General features: G+C 42.7%; 1 protein-coding gene across 8 annotated transcripts in view; it reads left to right on the top strand.

Moving 5' to 3' along the window:
• The window catches only part of OSBPL1A (oxysterol binding protein like 1A), a 77,723-nt gene that overhangs the window by 19,063 nt on the left and 41,991 nt on the right, over window positions 1–16,669 (top strand). For 4 of the 8 annotated variants that reach the window (XM_035564056.2, XM_050708458.1, XM_050708460.1 and 1 more), the window contains 6 exons: window positions 308–381; window positions 463–526; window positions 1,571–1,672; window positions 2,812–2,937; window positions 4,079–4,160; window positions 8,523–8,629. In XM_035564056.2, coding sequence (XP_035419949.1) covers window positions 308–381; window positions 463–526; window positions 1,571–1,672; window positions 2,812–2,937; window positions 4,079–4,160; window positions 8,523–8,629 — 555 coding nt within the window. The other 4 variants (XM_035564058.2, XM_035564060.2, XM_035564059.2 and 1 more) reach the window with 4 other exon arrangements.

The following is a 16,669-nucleotide window of genomic DNA, read 5'->3' as shown; positions in this document are numbered from 1 at the left end:
ACTGGCACAGGTTGCCCAGAGAAGCTGTGGATGCCCCATCCCTGGAGGTGTTCAAGGCCAGGCTGGATGGGGCTTTGGGCAACCTGGTCTGGTAGGAGGTGTCCCTGCACATGGTGGGGGAGTTGGAACCCTATGGCCTTTAAGGTCCCTTCCAACCCAAGCCATTTTATGACATGTAGCAGGTAAAATGTTTTCCTCACGACTGATGGTTTTACGTAATCACCTTCAAGCAATCAAGCTTACTGGGACTAGCAACTGTTCAGCTTTTAACCTTACTTTTTTTTGGGTTTGGTTTTGTTTTTCTTAGAGCTCACGATTTTTTGGTTGGAAACTCTACTGGATAGTACTCGAGCATGGAGTCCTTTCCTGGTATCGGAGACAGTAAGTTCTTTATTTAAATTTCTGATAAGTGATTTAAATAATTCCAATCTTCATGTTATTAAATCTCTTTTTCTTTCAAAGAGCTGATGCTGTAAATAACGAGCATCGTCAGGGATGCAAGCATCTAACACAAGCTGTGTGCACGGTAGGAAGTGAAATAAGATTTGTAACTACTGTCTGCTTTTTTTTTTTTTAATTTTGTTGTTGTTTTGTGATAGTGTTCTATATCCAGACGATGAAAGCTTCAGCTAGGTTGCAAGCCTGCCTGTTATTTTTACTAAGTGAAAAAGCTTGGGCTGTTGCAAAAACCATAGCGGTTCTTGTCAGGCAAAGTATTCTGTGTTGCTTTTTAGCTCTTTCACTTCTTCCCAAAGTCCTGAAGATTTAAACAAACATAAGACTTCCTGATAGTATGCCTCTTGAGTTGTGCAAAACAGTTGTTTGTAGCATGTGATACAGAACAGCAAATAACTAGTTCCTCCTGTAGCTGTCACTGACTACTGGTGACTGAATGTGTAAACTAAATTCATTTCAGATGAGAACAAATCAGTTCTGACGTCAACTTTTGAACACTTCCTTAAATTCAGTTATGTTTGTTGGAATCCTTTTTGGGAAGGGATGGAGGGAAGACAGTAAAAACAAGCCAGGTGTGACAATCCACCTCTCAGAAGAAAAAATAATTGTATCTCAGACGTTCTTACTGCTGAAGTGTATGAGAGGGAAAGAAAGGCACATAATGTGCAGAAAGATGAAGTGCTCAAGGGGAATGCATTTAGGATAATCTCAATACTTCTTTAGATAGCCTGTTCTAGGTCTATAAACTGGCACCGCAAGCTGTGTTACATATGTTCTTGTTGTATGAAAAGTGATTCTTGCCTTTCTATACCTACAAATTCCTTAACTTCGGTGGTTTTGCACCATTGCTGAGATCCTGTCTGAATCAATCAATGCTATGCAAATATAATGTCTTGACATAAAGAACTTCTGTCTTTTCATTCATGAGGTAAAGTGCAAGTCAGCACACTCTGCACAGCTGCTCTGAGAAAGTTTTTTGTAAACTACCTGTTTTGCATCAAAACTGAGGCAAAAACTTCTGAGAGTAATTCTCCACCTTGCTTACTCTTACACAATTTTGCCTTTTCTTACTGATTATTTATACTCATTTTGTCTCTTCTCCCCATTGCTTTAGGTAAAATCTACAGACAGCTGCTTCTTTTCTGTCAGGTGTTTTGATGACACTGTTCATCGTTTCAAGATCCCTAAAAATAGCCTTCCTTCTCAAACAAGAGAGGTAAAAATGAGCCTTTATTAAAGGCTTTAAGATGTAATGATTTCTATAATGAAAATAATTTGCATACAGCTAGCTACGGGTGCATTAGTGACAGATTCAGTATCTGGACTATCAGGACTTGGTAATGTAAGTGAATGTATTGAATCTCTTAGCATGACTATAGAGTAGATTGCAAAAATGGGCATATTGTTGCTAGCATCTTTAAAACTAGTATTTCCTTGTTTTCCAGCTGAGTCTGTACTATGCCTTGTAGTCTAACTTCTTCTTTTTCATAAACTTCTCCATCCGGTAGATTTCTACTGCAACTTCCTTCAGTTGCACTTTCTGTCATAGTTCGTTATCCCAAACAAAAGGAGGTTTCATGATATGGTCTACTCTTAGCCAATCTCACAGATGATATTTAATTTTTTTTTTTGGGGGGGGAACAACACGAGTTTTTTGTAGTGTAGTTAGTATTGTACTTCTACAGGTATGTTAACTAGAGATGAAGCAGAGGTGGAGGCATCAGGAATACTGCGTCCAGTTCTGGGCTCCCCACTGTGACAGACATACGGATATACTGGAGGGAGTCTGGTGAAGGGCACAGGTTGCCTAGAGAGGTTGTGGTTTCCATCCTTGGAGATATTCAGAAGCCTTCTAAATCTGGTCCTGAGCCAACCCGGTGACCCTGCCTGAGCAGGGCTTGGACCAGATGACCTCTAGAGGTCCCTTCTAACCTGAGCCCCTCTGTCATCCTCTGAGCAGGAAAAGAATCGACCTCTTAATTATGATAGTGCCTGAAGTTTTGTACAGAGTTTGTCATGCAAAAGAAGGCTGACTTTGCCACAGGGACCTTGCTGTCTGAACAGAAAACCAAAGGTGCAAAATACAATTTCTGCAGTCTTTTATTAATTGATACAATGTTTTTATGTGAGCTTTTTGTGCTTCAAGTCTGATCAGTTAAGTTCTAGTAGCACTACGACCGCATTGCATCTTATCTTGAATATGTTGAAACTTTTGTTAGTCTTTGCTTCCTAAGATGTCACATTTTTCTATTGAATGCCATATATATAGAACAATTTAATTTGTTCTTTTGCATATATGCTGTTGCCTTCTGGGGATGACCTTTGAAATGTATTAACTTCTGTTTTTCTGTTCAGAGTTGGCTGGAAGCCATAGAAGACCACTCTGCCTATAGCACTCATTACTGCACACAGGAACAGCTGAGTAGTGATGATGAGGAAGATGATACAGTATCTGTTACAGACCTACAAGAAACTCTGAAAGTATGTACTAAATACTTGTTTTGTGTATCTAGGCGGTTGCAGTTGCACTGTTTTGTGCAGGGATACTTAGTGTGCTTTTGGCCAAAAGTAATGGTTCTTTCTTTCCCTGGGTACATAAATGATGCTTGTATTTGCATTGTTTATTGTGATATATTCCTGTTTGGACTGTATGCGTAAAATGGCGTGTTTATTCTAGTTATAGGATGGTGTTTTTTTTCTTTCCAATTTTACCAGCACTACGAAGTAGAAAGTTGTTTTAAGTCTTTCAGCCAGGAGAGGGAGCCTTGTATACTGTGCTTGTACTCTAGTTTTGATGTTACCAAAGTTAACCTTCAGCTGTATGTACCTCTATAAAAGAGGGAGTGAAATGGCTTAGAAATGAGCCTTTAACACCTCAGGTCACATCAGGTATATTGCACAATGATTGTTCAGACTTCCAATGTAAATGAGTCATTTTGTGATTATTCTAGCGTTGAGGCTGTGATTCTTGTTTTTTGCTGTATACATGCTTCTAAAACCCTTTTGCTTTAATGGGGAGTAGGCAGAATTTCTGACACTGCAATGTAGAAAAAATAAATCATGTGACTGAGCACCATATGACTTGTACCTTAACCTTTCGGTACAACAAGAGAATGGCAGAAAGGACATGGGAGGATAACTGCTGCTGGCAGTTCCCAGCAGCCTGCTCAAGAAGGTGATGTTATCAACAGATAACTGCACGTTCAAATGCAGGCTTGGGATTTGATCTTGGGATGTGTTCCTGTAAGTCTTTGTACTTGCCAGATGTCAGCTAATTTATGCATTTGCTTACTCTTGCTTGCCCTTTGACAAGGAACACAATGGCTTTTCCTGGGTTTTCAAACTTTTTAATAAAAAAAGGGGGAGAAAAAATTGGAAAAGCAGAACAGATTATATAACTTTGGGGTTTCGTTTGTTATGCTAATTTAAACGAAAGCTGGTCAATAATATGTGCATAAATCGTCTGTTTGCTTTTGTCTTTGAAGGTAATTCAAAAACAAGTTCAAATTTGTTAATAGGTAATGCTCTCCAAATTAAAAAGTTTCAATGTACTTAAGAGAATAGATGTATGCTTTCCCTAGAACAAGGTCCTTCTGAAATTGCTGCCCTTGCTCTCTTCCAGAAAGCTCAAGCATGCCAGCAAAGACTCAGTAAAGAGATTTCAGACTTTCTTGCAATGGTTAAATCTTTGGACGTTACAAAAGGTAAAACTTATTCTTATAAAATGCAGTTTGTTACCAGGCAATTTTCTTTTTTTTCTTTTTTTTTCCTTAAGCAGCATGTGCTTTTATTTCACTGAAATGATGTTTTCAAACTCCTGAAAACTTACGATGGCTTTCCTCAATTTATTAGTGTCTGTAAATGAAGTGATGAAGTGAAACTACCCTTAGATATAGTGCTTACTGGGTAGTATCACAGGAATATAAGGTAAAGGTTTACTTCCAAGAGCTTTTAAAATCTGTAGTTGGTAGTTTATTGCAGAGTGTGTCTCCTGAAAGGTACAAACAGCTAGCTCTCTTCATGTAGCTTCCTCCTTAAAGAACTTTTGTTGTAGTGAGTAGAAACAGTGAAAGCTTGGGGCATAGTAAACAGGGCAAGAAGTGAAATCGTAAAACTATACGGGGAATGGAGGCATGGTGTGATGTGATATATTCCACGGACTTCTGCCATGAGTTTTATGCCAGCTTTGAAGATTTCAGGTTTTCTTTTAAATAATAAATCTTAAATTGATCTCTCTTATTGATCTAATTGATCTCCCTTATTAGAGATTAGAACACCTTAAATGTGTACGGTTGTTGTTCATATATTAAATGTTCTTACAGGATGCCTTTGTGTGTTTAACTGTTGTGCCTTTGTAGCCTCAGTGCATCTTAAATATTGTGACTAAAATTTATGAAGCTCAAACTAGAAAACAAGTTGTTCTTGTACAAGTCCATACCCTTGTAATATTTGCATGAATTTGTAATATTTGCACAAATCTATATCCTTGTAATAGAATAGCAGTTTGGGGAGGAAAAAATTTCTTCTTTCATGCCTGTACCTTCTCAATGAGGAGTCTTTTCTCCATATGCGGCTGGGGTCAGTTACTTTGTGGCATTAACCTATCTTGCTCTACTGGATACACTTGCTCTAACTTGATACACTGAGTTTTTGCTTCACAAAGAAAAGTAACATTTCATAACAGATGCCAGTCTTTTATTGGGAACACTCTAATTCATAGAGAAGACTAATTCATAATACAATAAAACAATCCTCACAGAATCACAATGTGATTGGAAGGGACCTTAAATATCACCTAGTTCCAGCCCCATCCCCAGTCCCTCCCATGGGCAGGGACACCTCCCACCAGACCAGGTTGCCCAAAGCCCCATCCAGCCTGGCCTTGAACACCTCCAGGGATGGGGCATCCACAGCTTCTCTGGGCAGCCTGTGCCAGTGCCTCACCACCCTCACAGTGAAGAATTTCTTCTTAATATCTAATCTAAACCTACCGTCTCTTAGTTTAAAGCTGTTACCCCTTGTCCTACACCTTGTCCTTGTCCTTCACCAACCGCATGAAGTTTAACAAGAGCAAGCGCCAGGTCCTGCACCTGGGACGGGGCAACCCTGGCTATACGTACAGACTGGGCGATGAGACGCTGGAGAGCAGCCCCGCAGAGGGATCTGGGGGTTTTGGTTGATAGCAAGTTGAATATGAGCCAGCAGTGTGCCCTGGCAGCCAGGAGGGCCAACCGTATCCTGGGAAGGGATTGTCCCGCTCTACTCTGCACTGGTGTGGCCTCACCTCGAGTACTGTGTGCAGTTCTGGGCACCGCAGTACAAAAGGGACATGAAACTGTTGGAGAGTGTCCAGAGAAGGGCTACAAAGATGGTGAAGGGACTAGAGGGGAAGACATGAGGAGAGGCTGCGGTCACTTGGCCTGTTCAGCCTGGAAAAGAGGAGGCTGAGGGGAGACCTCATCGTGGTCTACAGCTTCCTCATGAGGGGGAATGGAGGGGCAGGCGCCGATCTGTTCTCTTTAGTGACCAGTGATAGGACCCGAGGGAATGGTGTCGAGCTGAGGCAGGGGAGGTTTAGGCTGGACATCAGGAAGAGGTTCTTCACCGAGAGGGTGGTCGCACACTGGAACAGGCTCCCCAGGGAAGTAGTCACTGCACCAAGCCTGTTGGAGTTTAAGAAGCATTTGGACTGTGCTCTTAGTCATAGGTCTGAATTTTTGGGTAGACCTGTGTGGAGCCAGGAGTTGGACTCGATGATCCTTGTGGGTCCCTTCCAACTGGGGATATTCTGTGATTCTACCTCTACACTCCCTGACAAAGAGTCCCTCCCCAGCTTTCCTGTAGCTTCCCCCTTTAGGTACTGGAAGGCCACTATAAGGTCTCTCTGGAGCCTTCTCTTCTGCAGGCTGCACATCCCCAGCTTTCTCAGCCTCTCTTCACAGGAGAGGTGCCCCTTCCCTCTGATCATTTTTGTGACCCTCCTTTGGACTCCCTCCAACAGCTCCATGTTTTTCTTGTGCTGGAGTCCCCAGAGCTGAACACAGTACTCCAGGTGGGGTCTCATGAGAGCAGAGAATCACCTCCCTTGTCCTGCTAGCTACACTTCTCTTGATGCAGCCCAGGATATGATTGGCTTTTTGGGCTGCAAGCACGCACTGCTGGCTCATACTCGATTTTTTCATCTACCAATACCTCCAAGTCCTTCTGTGCAGGGCTGCTCTTAATCCACTCATCACCCAGCCTGTATTCATGTCCTGGAATTGCACCAACCCAGGAGCAGGACCTGGCACTTGGCCTTGCTGAACTTCATGAGGTTTACATGGACCTACCTCTTGAGCCTGTCCCTGTCCCTCTGGATAGCATCTCTTCCCTCCAGTGCATTGACTGCATCCCTCAGCTTGATGTTGTCTGCAAACTTGCTGAGGATGTACCCAACTCCACTTCCCATGTCACAGACAAAGATGTTGAATAATACAAGATGTTAAACAATTATTCACAAAGCTTCAAAATTAGTATTGAGGTGGCTAAATTCCCTTTGGCAGATGTGGGAACGTTTTCTGACCCCACAGTGTTGACCTGAAGAACCAAGGAGGACATTGATTTTTTTCTTTTCTATGAATATACAGTTTAAAAAAACCAAAACCGTTAGTAAAGCAAAAACAGATATTATCTGTTTCCAAGAAACTGCTAGTCTTGGCCAATAGCAGTAATAAGTTCCTATTTTTCTTCTAATGAGTTTGTAACTTCATGGGTCAGTGAACTGTTTACACATTCATGCATAATCTCTGTAGGTCTCAACAGAAAACTGCTGCAGCTCTCCCCGTTCTCACAGTATTTGACAAAATATTTGGAGCAAGCCACTGAACTTGCTTTTGAGTAATATAAAAATGGCTATAGTGGGGACTAGATACTTAAAAATCGTTCTCTAGATGTCTATCAACATGCTATTATAAACCTAGGTATCGTTGAGATTTAAACATATTTATTGCAAATGTGTCTGCTCCTGCATTCAGTGTGCTGCACCTCCTTCTCGAGGTGCTAGCTGTTTTTGGCTGCTCCAAGTGGGGACTCCTAATTCCATTCAGATGGGAGCTTTGGCGTCAAGGACAATTAGGATGTGGATATGTGTTGTACCTTGTGTTCTGCACAAGGTGCAAAATAAATTCAAGCGGGTATTTTAAAACTGTCACCGCTGAACCTCATAATCTTTACTGGTGTGACATCAGCTTGAAGCACCTGTGTTATAACGTGGTTTCAACAGATCCTAAAGGCTGGGACCGCTAAAGGAACGCTTAGTTTCATTGCAACAAATACACTGACTCAGAGAAGGGTGTGCTTGACTTCTGAGGAATTGCTGCACATCACAAAACTTGACAGATGAACTCAAATACTGTTAAAGACTTGCTACCTGCTCTTTGGGTTATTGTAGTGCCCTTCTGGTTCTAGACATAGCCCCTGCCATAACTGGCCATAGCACAATGTGAGGTGGCATTGCTATGCAAGCCATGCTGCTTATCTAGGAGATGACTCCATGAAAATATTATCTCCTCCCCCTTTTATTGATCAGTATCCTTGTAGCTCCCCATCTATTTTTTCAAAACTCAATCTCCAGCTGCATTGTCGCAAGCTTTTGCGTCCTGTATAAGTACCATGCTAGAAGGAAAAAACCTACATTTCTCACATGAACTTATATTAAACCAGTTCAATGTCCTTTGTATTTGAATTCTGGCTCCTGGCAACTCTTGAGTCTCTTAAATCTAAACGAAGGTTAAAGAGATGGTTGCTAGTCAGTCTACCAGTGTCTTGCTGCGTAGCTTGCCACCTCAGCTTTCCAAGCCATGCTGAACGAGAAACTTGATCCACTCATGTGTCGCTTATACCAGTACTGGGTAAAGGATGCAAAAGAAAACTTATATTCCCTCAGTGCTACTTGTTCTTTCCTCACACTGGCTTTCTGTAGAATATGAATGTTATGTCTGTATTAGTTAGACAAAACAAAATAATTAAAAGAATCCTGTAGAATCCATAATGCCCCCCTAAAGCTACTAATCCTTTGATGCTTTCAGAAATACCTTCTCCTCTCCTACAAAAAGTCGATGTAGTCTCTGAAGTATCCCAGGAAACTTGTGAGGCCCTGGCTGACTGCCTCAACCTATTCACAAAGCAGGAAGGGGTACGTATTGTGCTGTGGGGTTTTATAAAGGGTCTGAATGGCTTAGTATGTCTTGCTAGCTCCCCGGCTTACCTGCTTTAAACAAAACAAAATAACAAACAAAACACCAACGCATCCTTAGGATTTCATGTTGTTGACAGGTTGTCGTTTCACATGCTGAATGTCTAATGAAAGCTTGCTCTTCTAAAGACTAGCTAAGTTCCTCTAAAAATGGATATCTTAGTCTCTCTTCTGAATGCTCAATAGTCTGATCTGGCTTGCAAATTACTGCTTATAATGTTGAAATTGAATGCTTGAACTCAATGAAGCAGTTGCTTTGCTTATTCAAAGGTTAAAATATTTAATTTTTTTCTTTTTTATGCTGGCTAGCTGAAGTGTTGAACAGTACTGCTTCTGAATTTGTTTTTTCAGACCATGTGCTTAGTGGGTGTATGAGTGGTATCTGTTGAACTTGTGGCTTTTCCAGTGACAAATATCTTGTATGGTGTTAAGCATAATGCAACTGCTTCAGTTTGGGAATATATGGCAAACTCATTACATCCTGGGGTGGAAGACCTAGTATTTCCCCCCCGCCCCCTTCATCTCCCAGAGGACACCCTAGTGCCATGGAATAAATTTGTCTTCCTGTATTGTGGTAACAGTAGTGCTTCCCTTTGGCTCTTGTCATCAGCAAGCTATGTATCAAAATGAGGTTGCGTTGTTGCTGTTAGTCTTCTAGTTATTTAACAGTGAGCTGCAAACACTGGCTCCATTGTCTAGGTTTGATTTAATTTTTTTTCATTCCTTTCCAAGCCTTTTTGTCTCCAGTCACAAGTCTTCTAGACTTACTTGAGTCAAGCTCTAGCAGAGCATTGCTTTTTTACATTTTTTTTTTCCTTTAAGAAAATCTAATAGTGAAGTTGGCAGTTCCATTTGTGGATGAGGGGGAAATTGTTACAGCAGTGGGTGTATAGTGTTGGTTAGTATTCCTTAATTGTGTTGGCATCTTGCTCCGAGCAAGACTAAAATAGGTTTCCAGAGTGGAGTATGGCAAAACATATGGTGAAACTGTAACTTCACCTTACTTGAACTTCAGCAGTCTTAGTAGGCGTTAAAGGCCTTATTTCAATCTGGTAGCACATGGATTTGGGCACAGAGGGATAGGCAGAGGTGTGAACTTGAATTTCCACCACAGCTAGTGAAACCAGTCAGTCATGACAGGGGGAGATGTGATCCTGGAGAGTTTTGTCTCAAAATGGAATCCAGGGTTGTAGAGACACCATAATCTCATAAAGGAACGGAACTACAGCAGCAATTTCTCCCTAAAACTTGAGCTTCTTGAAAAAGTATGTCCCTAGTGTTGCTGTTCTTAAACCCACAGCATTTTTTGAAAGACAGAGTACTGCTGTTTACCATTCAGCGTTGATGTCTAGGCTGTAGTTCAGCTGGCATTGCAGAAGCAATATATTGGGTTCTGCGTTAGCAAGTGACCCCCACAGAAATCCTTTAATATTCCTTCAAGTATATGGAACAGTAAAGTAGGACTGCTGAAATATCAAACTCTAATATAAGAACACTTGTCTAAACAATACTTAAGAACAAAAATACCTTCATTTGTTTTTCTTCTTACCATGATCTTGGTGATGAAATAAGGCTCAGGTGTTGTAACTGGGAACGACTCTGGATGCTCTGCTCTAGCAAGAAGTCGCTGCTGTGAACTTAAAACTGCCCAGCTAGTTTTGGGAAGGCTACAACAGCCATTTAAAAGCTTATTTCGTGCCTGCCCTGCTGTTTCCAGGCTTCTTCTACTGCCTGGTGGGCTATTTCCTTGCATCTTGTCTCAGGGCAGCTCCCTGAGCACGCTTCCTCTGCCGGAGAGGAATTGCAAGCTCCACGCTGCCTTCTGCCCGTGTAGCGAATATCCCATGAAACCTGGTTCTGCCTACAACAAGCACGTTTGCACCCATTTATCTTGCCTCTTTAAGGAGAATTCTTTGAGTTAAATTGTCAGCATAGCAGGCGCTGCTGCCCGGCTGCTAACTTAGGCAGCACAACCCCATTTTGCCTCTTGGAGCCGAGTTTTCTTTCAGATTCCCCCTCTCTAGGGTAAGCTGTAGCACGAGGAAACCGCTCGCAGAGCACCAAAAGAAGGAAAGGGGCGACGCTTGGCCCCCTTCCCCTTGCGGCTGTAGTGCAGCAGGCGCTGCCTGCTTCCTCCTCCTCCTCCTCCTCCTCAGCGTGACCTCACCGCTCCGTGACGCCACAGGAGGGACCATGACGGTGCCGATGATGACGAAGGGGGGGTGTGTGCGCTCCCAGCACGACCCCCGGGGCGGGCCCGGAGCCCCGGCAGCTCCCAGCCCCATGCCCGCTGGCGGTGGGGCCTTCCCCGCCCCGGGAGCCGCGCTCCCGCCCTGCCCGCGGCCCCCCCGGGGGTTCGGCCACCGGCACCGGCAGGGCCCGGCAGGCCGCCTCCGGCCCCCCTCGGTCCCCGTGGGTCCCCCTCGGTGCCCGCGGGTCCCCTCCTCGCCGCCCCCCTCTCGCCCCTCGCCGCCCCCCGTGGCTCGCAGGGAGGCGCCGGCCCCGCCGGGGAGCGCCCGCGGCGCGCTGCGAGCTGAAGGACGGGGCTCCAGAGGAGCGGCTCGGCGGTACGTAGCGCCTGCCCGAGGGGGTTTTACCCCCTCCTGACAATGGGGTGAGCACCCCCGGGTCGGAAGGAGGCGAGGGTTGGGCTCGGCACCCCGCTGGAAGGTGCGAGGGGGGGCGGCAGGTCGGTTGCTCGCTGCAAGCCGGGGCTTTGCCGGGTTTCTCGGAAGGGTTTCTGCAGTGACTTTGGCACAAGGTTAGGAAGTGGTGTTTCGGAGCAGGACTTCCCTTGGACTATTTCTGGCAGGTAGCAGGATCTGCCTTCGGGAAGCAGCCTGATTCTCGTACTGCTGTAGTCCGTGGCGATTTTATATAACTGAAGTTTAACTGAAGGTTGTGATTTCCTTCCTTGCACAGTTATTTTTGCTAGAGTAACGGGGTAAGGTTAAAATCTGTCCCTGCTATTTGAGCTCCATGCACTGAAGCCATACGAACCTGAGAGGTATGGTTTATCCTGTTTTTTTTCAGAAAAGGAATCAGCTTCTTTTCTTTTTTAAGCTTGCTTCTTAATTAACCGACGTTAGATAGTGTACTGATAAGTACCTCGACTCTCTTAAGTTTCACTTTTACTGTCAAAGCCTATATTTAACATTAATGCTGGATCTTGCAGTACCAATTTAGAACAAATAGCGGTCGGCTTCATTTGCAGTCTGTTGGTGGCTTAGATCTTCTTCCTTTGTTTGTAGGTGGTTTTTTTATAGCTTTTTTTTTTCAAAAGGGACTTTGTTTACAGGCTGATGAAAACCGTTTGCCACTGATATATGGGATTCAGAAAATGAAAGTTCTTGTTTTCTTCATCTCTTGGGTTAAATGAGCTGTATACTTGGACAGAGTTTTTTGTAACGTATTAAGCTTGTCATTTCTGCAGGGACTTTAAGGTCAGCAAGCTGTAGGTCATAGTCCTTGGATTTGGTTACCTTTACCATGGCGTAATATGTTATCTTCTGTATGTATAACTGTTGTACTGCAAATAAAAAAAAAAAGAAGTTCATGCAGTTCAACTAGTAAATATTAATCTTAGTTTAGAAGTTCAGTGTACTGCCTTGGTTTGTTTCATATTTCTTGAATATTGTGAAAGCATAATGGAGCATCCAAGGATTAGGTACGTTCATGCATGCTTCGGTGAATGAATGTGTGCCTGCTCTTTGGGATACAAATTGTCTTTAAGTGTCTGTTACGTGGTCTGGAAGACATGCATGAGCATGGCTGTTGTAACATAGACCAGCTTATTGGATTGTGAATGAAGAAGGTGCTTGTAAGCTGTGGCCAGGTGACTTCGTAACGAGACTTCTCATTATCAGTTCCCTCATGTGGGTGAAGGTGAGGGAGCAGCAATGATGCTGAGCAGCTGAGGGAGAATGGTTGATATGGGCACCCTGAACAAGTCCATATAGAAAAAGCCCTGGAGGCGATCAGTGATCCTGTCCTGCCTGCCGCCTGGCCAAATACTCAGCTGCATTAACCTCTGTCAGGTCCTAGGAACCCTCCAAGTGGGGGAGGGAGAGGTGAAGAGGGTTGAGGGAGTGAAACTAGGGAAGCAAAAAAAAGGAATTAAACTTCATGATTTTGGTGTTAGGGCTGGGGACAGAATTGTGTCTTGGCTGACTGTTGTGCTAGACTTAACCATGGCAGTCCTTAGTCCCTCAAGTCATGACACCGATGCCTTTTTCTCTGCTCTTTCTTGTGCTCAGGTACAGATGGCAGTCCTGGTTTTTTTGTTGTTGTTACTGTCAGTCACTGGAGCACAATAGATTCTGTTATCCATTCAGTTCAGAGCCTCTTGTTGAAGGTAGTGGAAACCAAGGTGAGAGAGACATTGGTGTGTCAAGGCCTGTAGGCAACACTACAAACAGATGAAATGCTGCTCAGCTTGTAAACTTGGTGAAAAGAAGGGTTTTCAGACTGATAATTGCACTGGACAAGGTAAGAAGTGTCTGGTAGTGAGAGACTTGAGGTGTTGAGTAAATCTTTATTGGCTGTAGGAGTCTGACTTGACCCTATCCTCTCTCCCTCCAAATAAGTAGAAATGTACTAGGAATACCTAGTTGTGTTAATTAGTTTAAATAAGCCTGAATCTTGTTCAGAAGTAACAAGTTAATTGGAAGGTTCTCTGTGCTAAAACAAATGCTGAGATAAAGGCTGTATTTATCCCTTAACCAGGAGAGCACGGGATGTAACGTGCTGTGGAATGGCGTGTAGGCATGGAATACAAGAGAACAAAGCTGCTGACAGAAGTCATTTGGCAGATTGTTTCTCTTCTTACTTGTCATGTCAACGGTTGTAGTCATGCCTTGATGATTCTTGCTGTGCTAATTTTTTGGTGCTTTACATACGTGTGTGTCTTTTGCCTGTGCTAAAGCTCTAAAGATGAGATATTCAAAGCAATTCAATAGTGAAATGTTTGCAGATGGCACAATGTTTTTCCACTGGAAGCGTTTTCTTTACTTACTGCAGCTTTGCAGATAGAAAGCAACCTAAAGGTCTGTGAAGATAGCATCCCTGTCAGCATTATGCAAAGGAAGCAATTAAGCAAGTCCAAAGTATCCATGAGATAGGGGGATTCAAAACATAACTTTTTTGCCGGGACTTTCCTAGAGCAGCCAAGACTCATAGGTCACCAGAGTGGGCACGGAAGCTGAACAGCAGCCCAGATGGAGGCTTGGTAAAATAACAAATACCGGGACTCCATTCAGGGAGAAGATAAGTAAATATGATTCCTTTTCTTTTCTGAAAGAGTATTATGTATATTGACAGAGTGCTTCAATTTCAAAGCAGACGATAAGATCTTTGGTCAAATGCTTATATGAAAGGCTGTTGGGCATCAGACAGTCCTGGCTGACAGAAGGCTGCCTGGGTATTACTATAGGACAAAAGATGAATGCTGCTGGTATTTGGTGCAGCAGGGTCCCAAAGGTTTTTTCCTTAAGCATGTATGTTTCAAAAGTTAATCCTTTTCTTTGTAGGTAATGATGTGTTTGAATATAATCTGTTGGCAAATCTAAACAATTTCTAGTGGCAGGAAAACCCTTTGTGACTTGTTCTCTTACTGGCCTGTGTGCAAGCTAGTCACACAACTTGTCTGAAGGCATTCTCCACTCAGCACCATATTGCCCAACTCAAAGCACACTGTTAACCTGTTCTTGCACTTTCTAGAGTGGATTAATATTTTTCTCAAAGCTTGGCTTGTAGACTTTTTGTTGTTGTTGTCGTTCTCAGCAGTTGTTAAGCAGCCTTGTGTAAACTAACGTGGAATCAGTTCACGGGCCTCTGGGGAAACACAGTGTAAAAGCATATTAGCTTGAAATTAAACCCGTCCTCTCTGTGCTTCTGCAGCTCCAAGTCTGAGGTTTACTTCTGAGTCTTGAATACAAATTGTTTGTGGATTTTTTTAACGTATACACAGGGAGAAAGGGGGCTTAGCTGAGCCTGCAAAGAGGAAAGATGAAGCAGCAATCAAGTTTAATGGAACAGTATTTAATATAGTAAGTTTTTAAAATAGAAATCATCCAGTTCTATTTTCTATGAACGTATTTGAAAATGGTGCTCTTGTCTGTGTACAAGCTGACAGAGAAGCAAAAAGAAATGTGCAGAATTGAAACTGTATTTGGGTGTTTTTGCTCCTTATTGCAGTAAGGATGGTGGTTGTTTTCCTCTCCACCATGCTTGGAAAACAAACTGGAACGAGGAGGGTGCACATTTTTATCCTTCTACTGTCATTGTGATTTCATAATGGCATGTAAAGCTGATCAGCTTGTTTTTAGTTTTCTGGCTTAATGTGTATCTGATGTGTGTTGGAAGAACAGAGATGAGAAGCAGAGCTCTAAAACTTGCTAGGTCCCAGATCTAGTATTGTCAGCTAAGGACTGGTAACGTTTCAGGAAAAAAAATGAAGCAGTAAAAAAACAACACAGGATTTACGGTTGAATCTATGATACTTTGATGACTGGGGTTTTGCCCACAAGTGTGTAAGATACTTGACTGCAGTGGCAGTCTGTCTGTGTGGTCTGTTCTTGTCTCTCAGTTGCATAAAACATTAGGATGCTGAACCGGGTGACTGCAGTCACACACGCTTACTAATTCTCTGGAGATATCGTCTCCATCTTGACCTTTCCTTCTCGGAACTTAGGGTTTTAATAATGCCTTTTTCCTTGTAAAGCTGATAAAAGCTAGTTTCATGAAATAATTTTGAAAAGTATATATTTCTCCACATCTGAAAAATAAATTTCACTTACCCTGGTTAGTGCTGGATATTAACACATGCTCTTGAGGGAGACCTGATATTTAACTTTTTATTACCTGTATGTTTTATGTGAGATTGTTTTAAAAATATTGTTTTGAAGCCTTAAGTTATTTCTGCTGCTTAATGTCGCTTAACTGTTGTGAAATCCTCTTAGTTTGCCATGTGATGGGGTTTTTTGGTATGTTTTATTTGGCCTCCTTAAATGTCATTAATTTAAGGGTTAAAGATCTCTTGCCTGATGGCCTAGCAGGCTGTCAGTGTGCAGTTGTGTGGCCTTTCCTTGAATAAGGGAGGGTGAGTCTAAATTTACTTTTCGTGTTCTTTGCTGTGCTTTCAGTTGTGTAGTCGTTTGCTTCTGGCTTCATGAAATGCCGGGGTCTTCAGGTGTGAAGAGTAAAACGGATGGTTTCCCATTTAGGCAGTATTAGTGGTGTGTGCGTGGGTGTCACTTCTTATAGTTAATTTCACCTGTCTGCGACCTTGTCTTGTCAACCAAACTATCCTTGTCACTTGTTTATTCAGTGATTCCTCAGAGCTGATAGCATTTTTACAATAGAGGAAAGCCATTGTGGAATTTGACCTCTTCTCTGATATTTTTAATCTCTCAAACTAAACATGTACTTGCTGGCCTCTTGGTCTCTCTCAGACTGCCGGTGACTTTGAAAACATTTTTGGTTTTAATATTAGTATTCAGAGCTGTGTTATCCCTGCTTGCTGTGCTGCCCAGTGAAGAAGTGCATTTGTGTAATGCTGACTGCTGAGTCATTGAGGTTATCTCTAGAATTGGCAAATGGACTATATTTGGAAAGTGTTTATGGACTGAAAATAAATCACTGGTATTATACTTTTCTTTGAAGGTACATGCAAGGCCTGGGCATTAATGAATGTTAGTAACCTGTTTCTCCAAAGAGTGCTTGTTCTGTTCTTAATATCATCGCTTTTTAAATGCATCAATAATAGACTTAAAACAATAATGTGTGCCATGGTATGCACAAATCGGAAACGCAGGCCTGTGCTCACACAAGGACAGATGATAAGCACCCACAAAGCAAATGATACTTCATTTATAGTAAAGAGCTGAGCTGAATGTTGCTGCAAAGGAGTGGTAAGACACATGGCCCCTGATGAATAAAGCATATCCGTTTGGTATGAATATCCTGAAGAGTCCAGTGCAA

Source organism: Cygnus atratus, chromosome 2 (assembly GCF_013377495.2).
Source record: "Cygnus atratus isolate AKBS03 ecotype Queensland, Australia chromosome 2, CAtr_DNAZoo_HiC_assembly, whole genome shotgun sequence".
NCBI classification, from domain to species: domain Eukaryota; kingdom Metazoa; phylum Chordata; class Aves; order Anseriformes; family Anatidae; genus Cygnus; species Cygnus atratus.
Note: the sequence above shows the minus strand (reverse complement) of the source record. Positions and strands in the feature narration are given on the sequence as shown.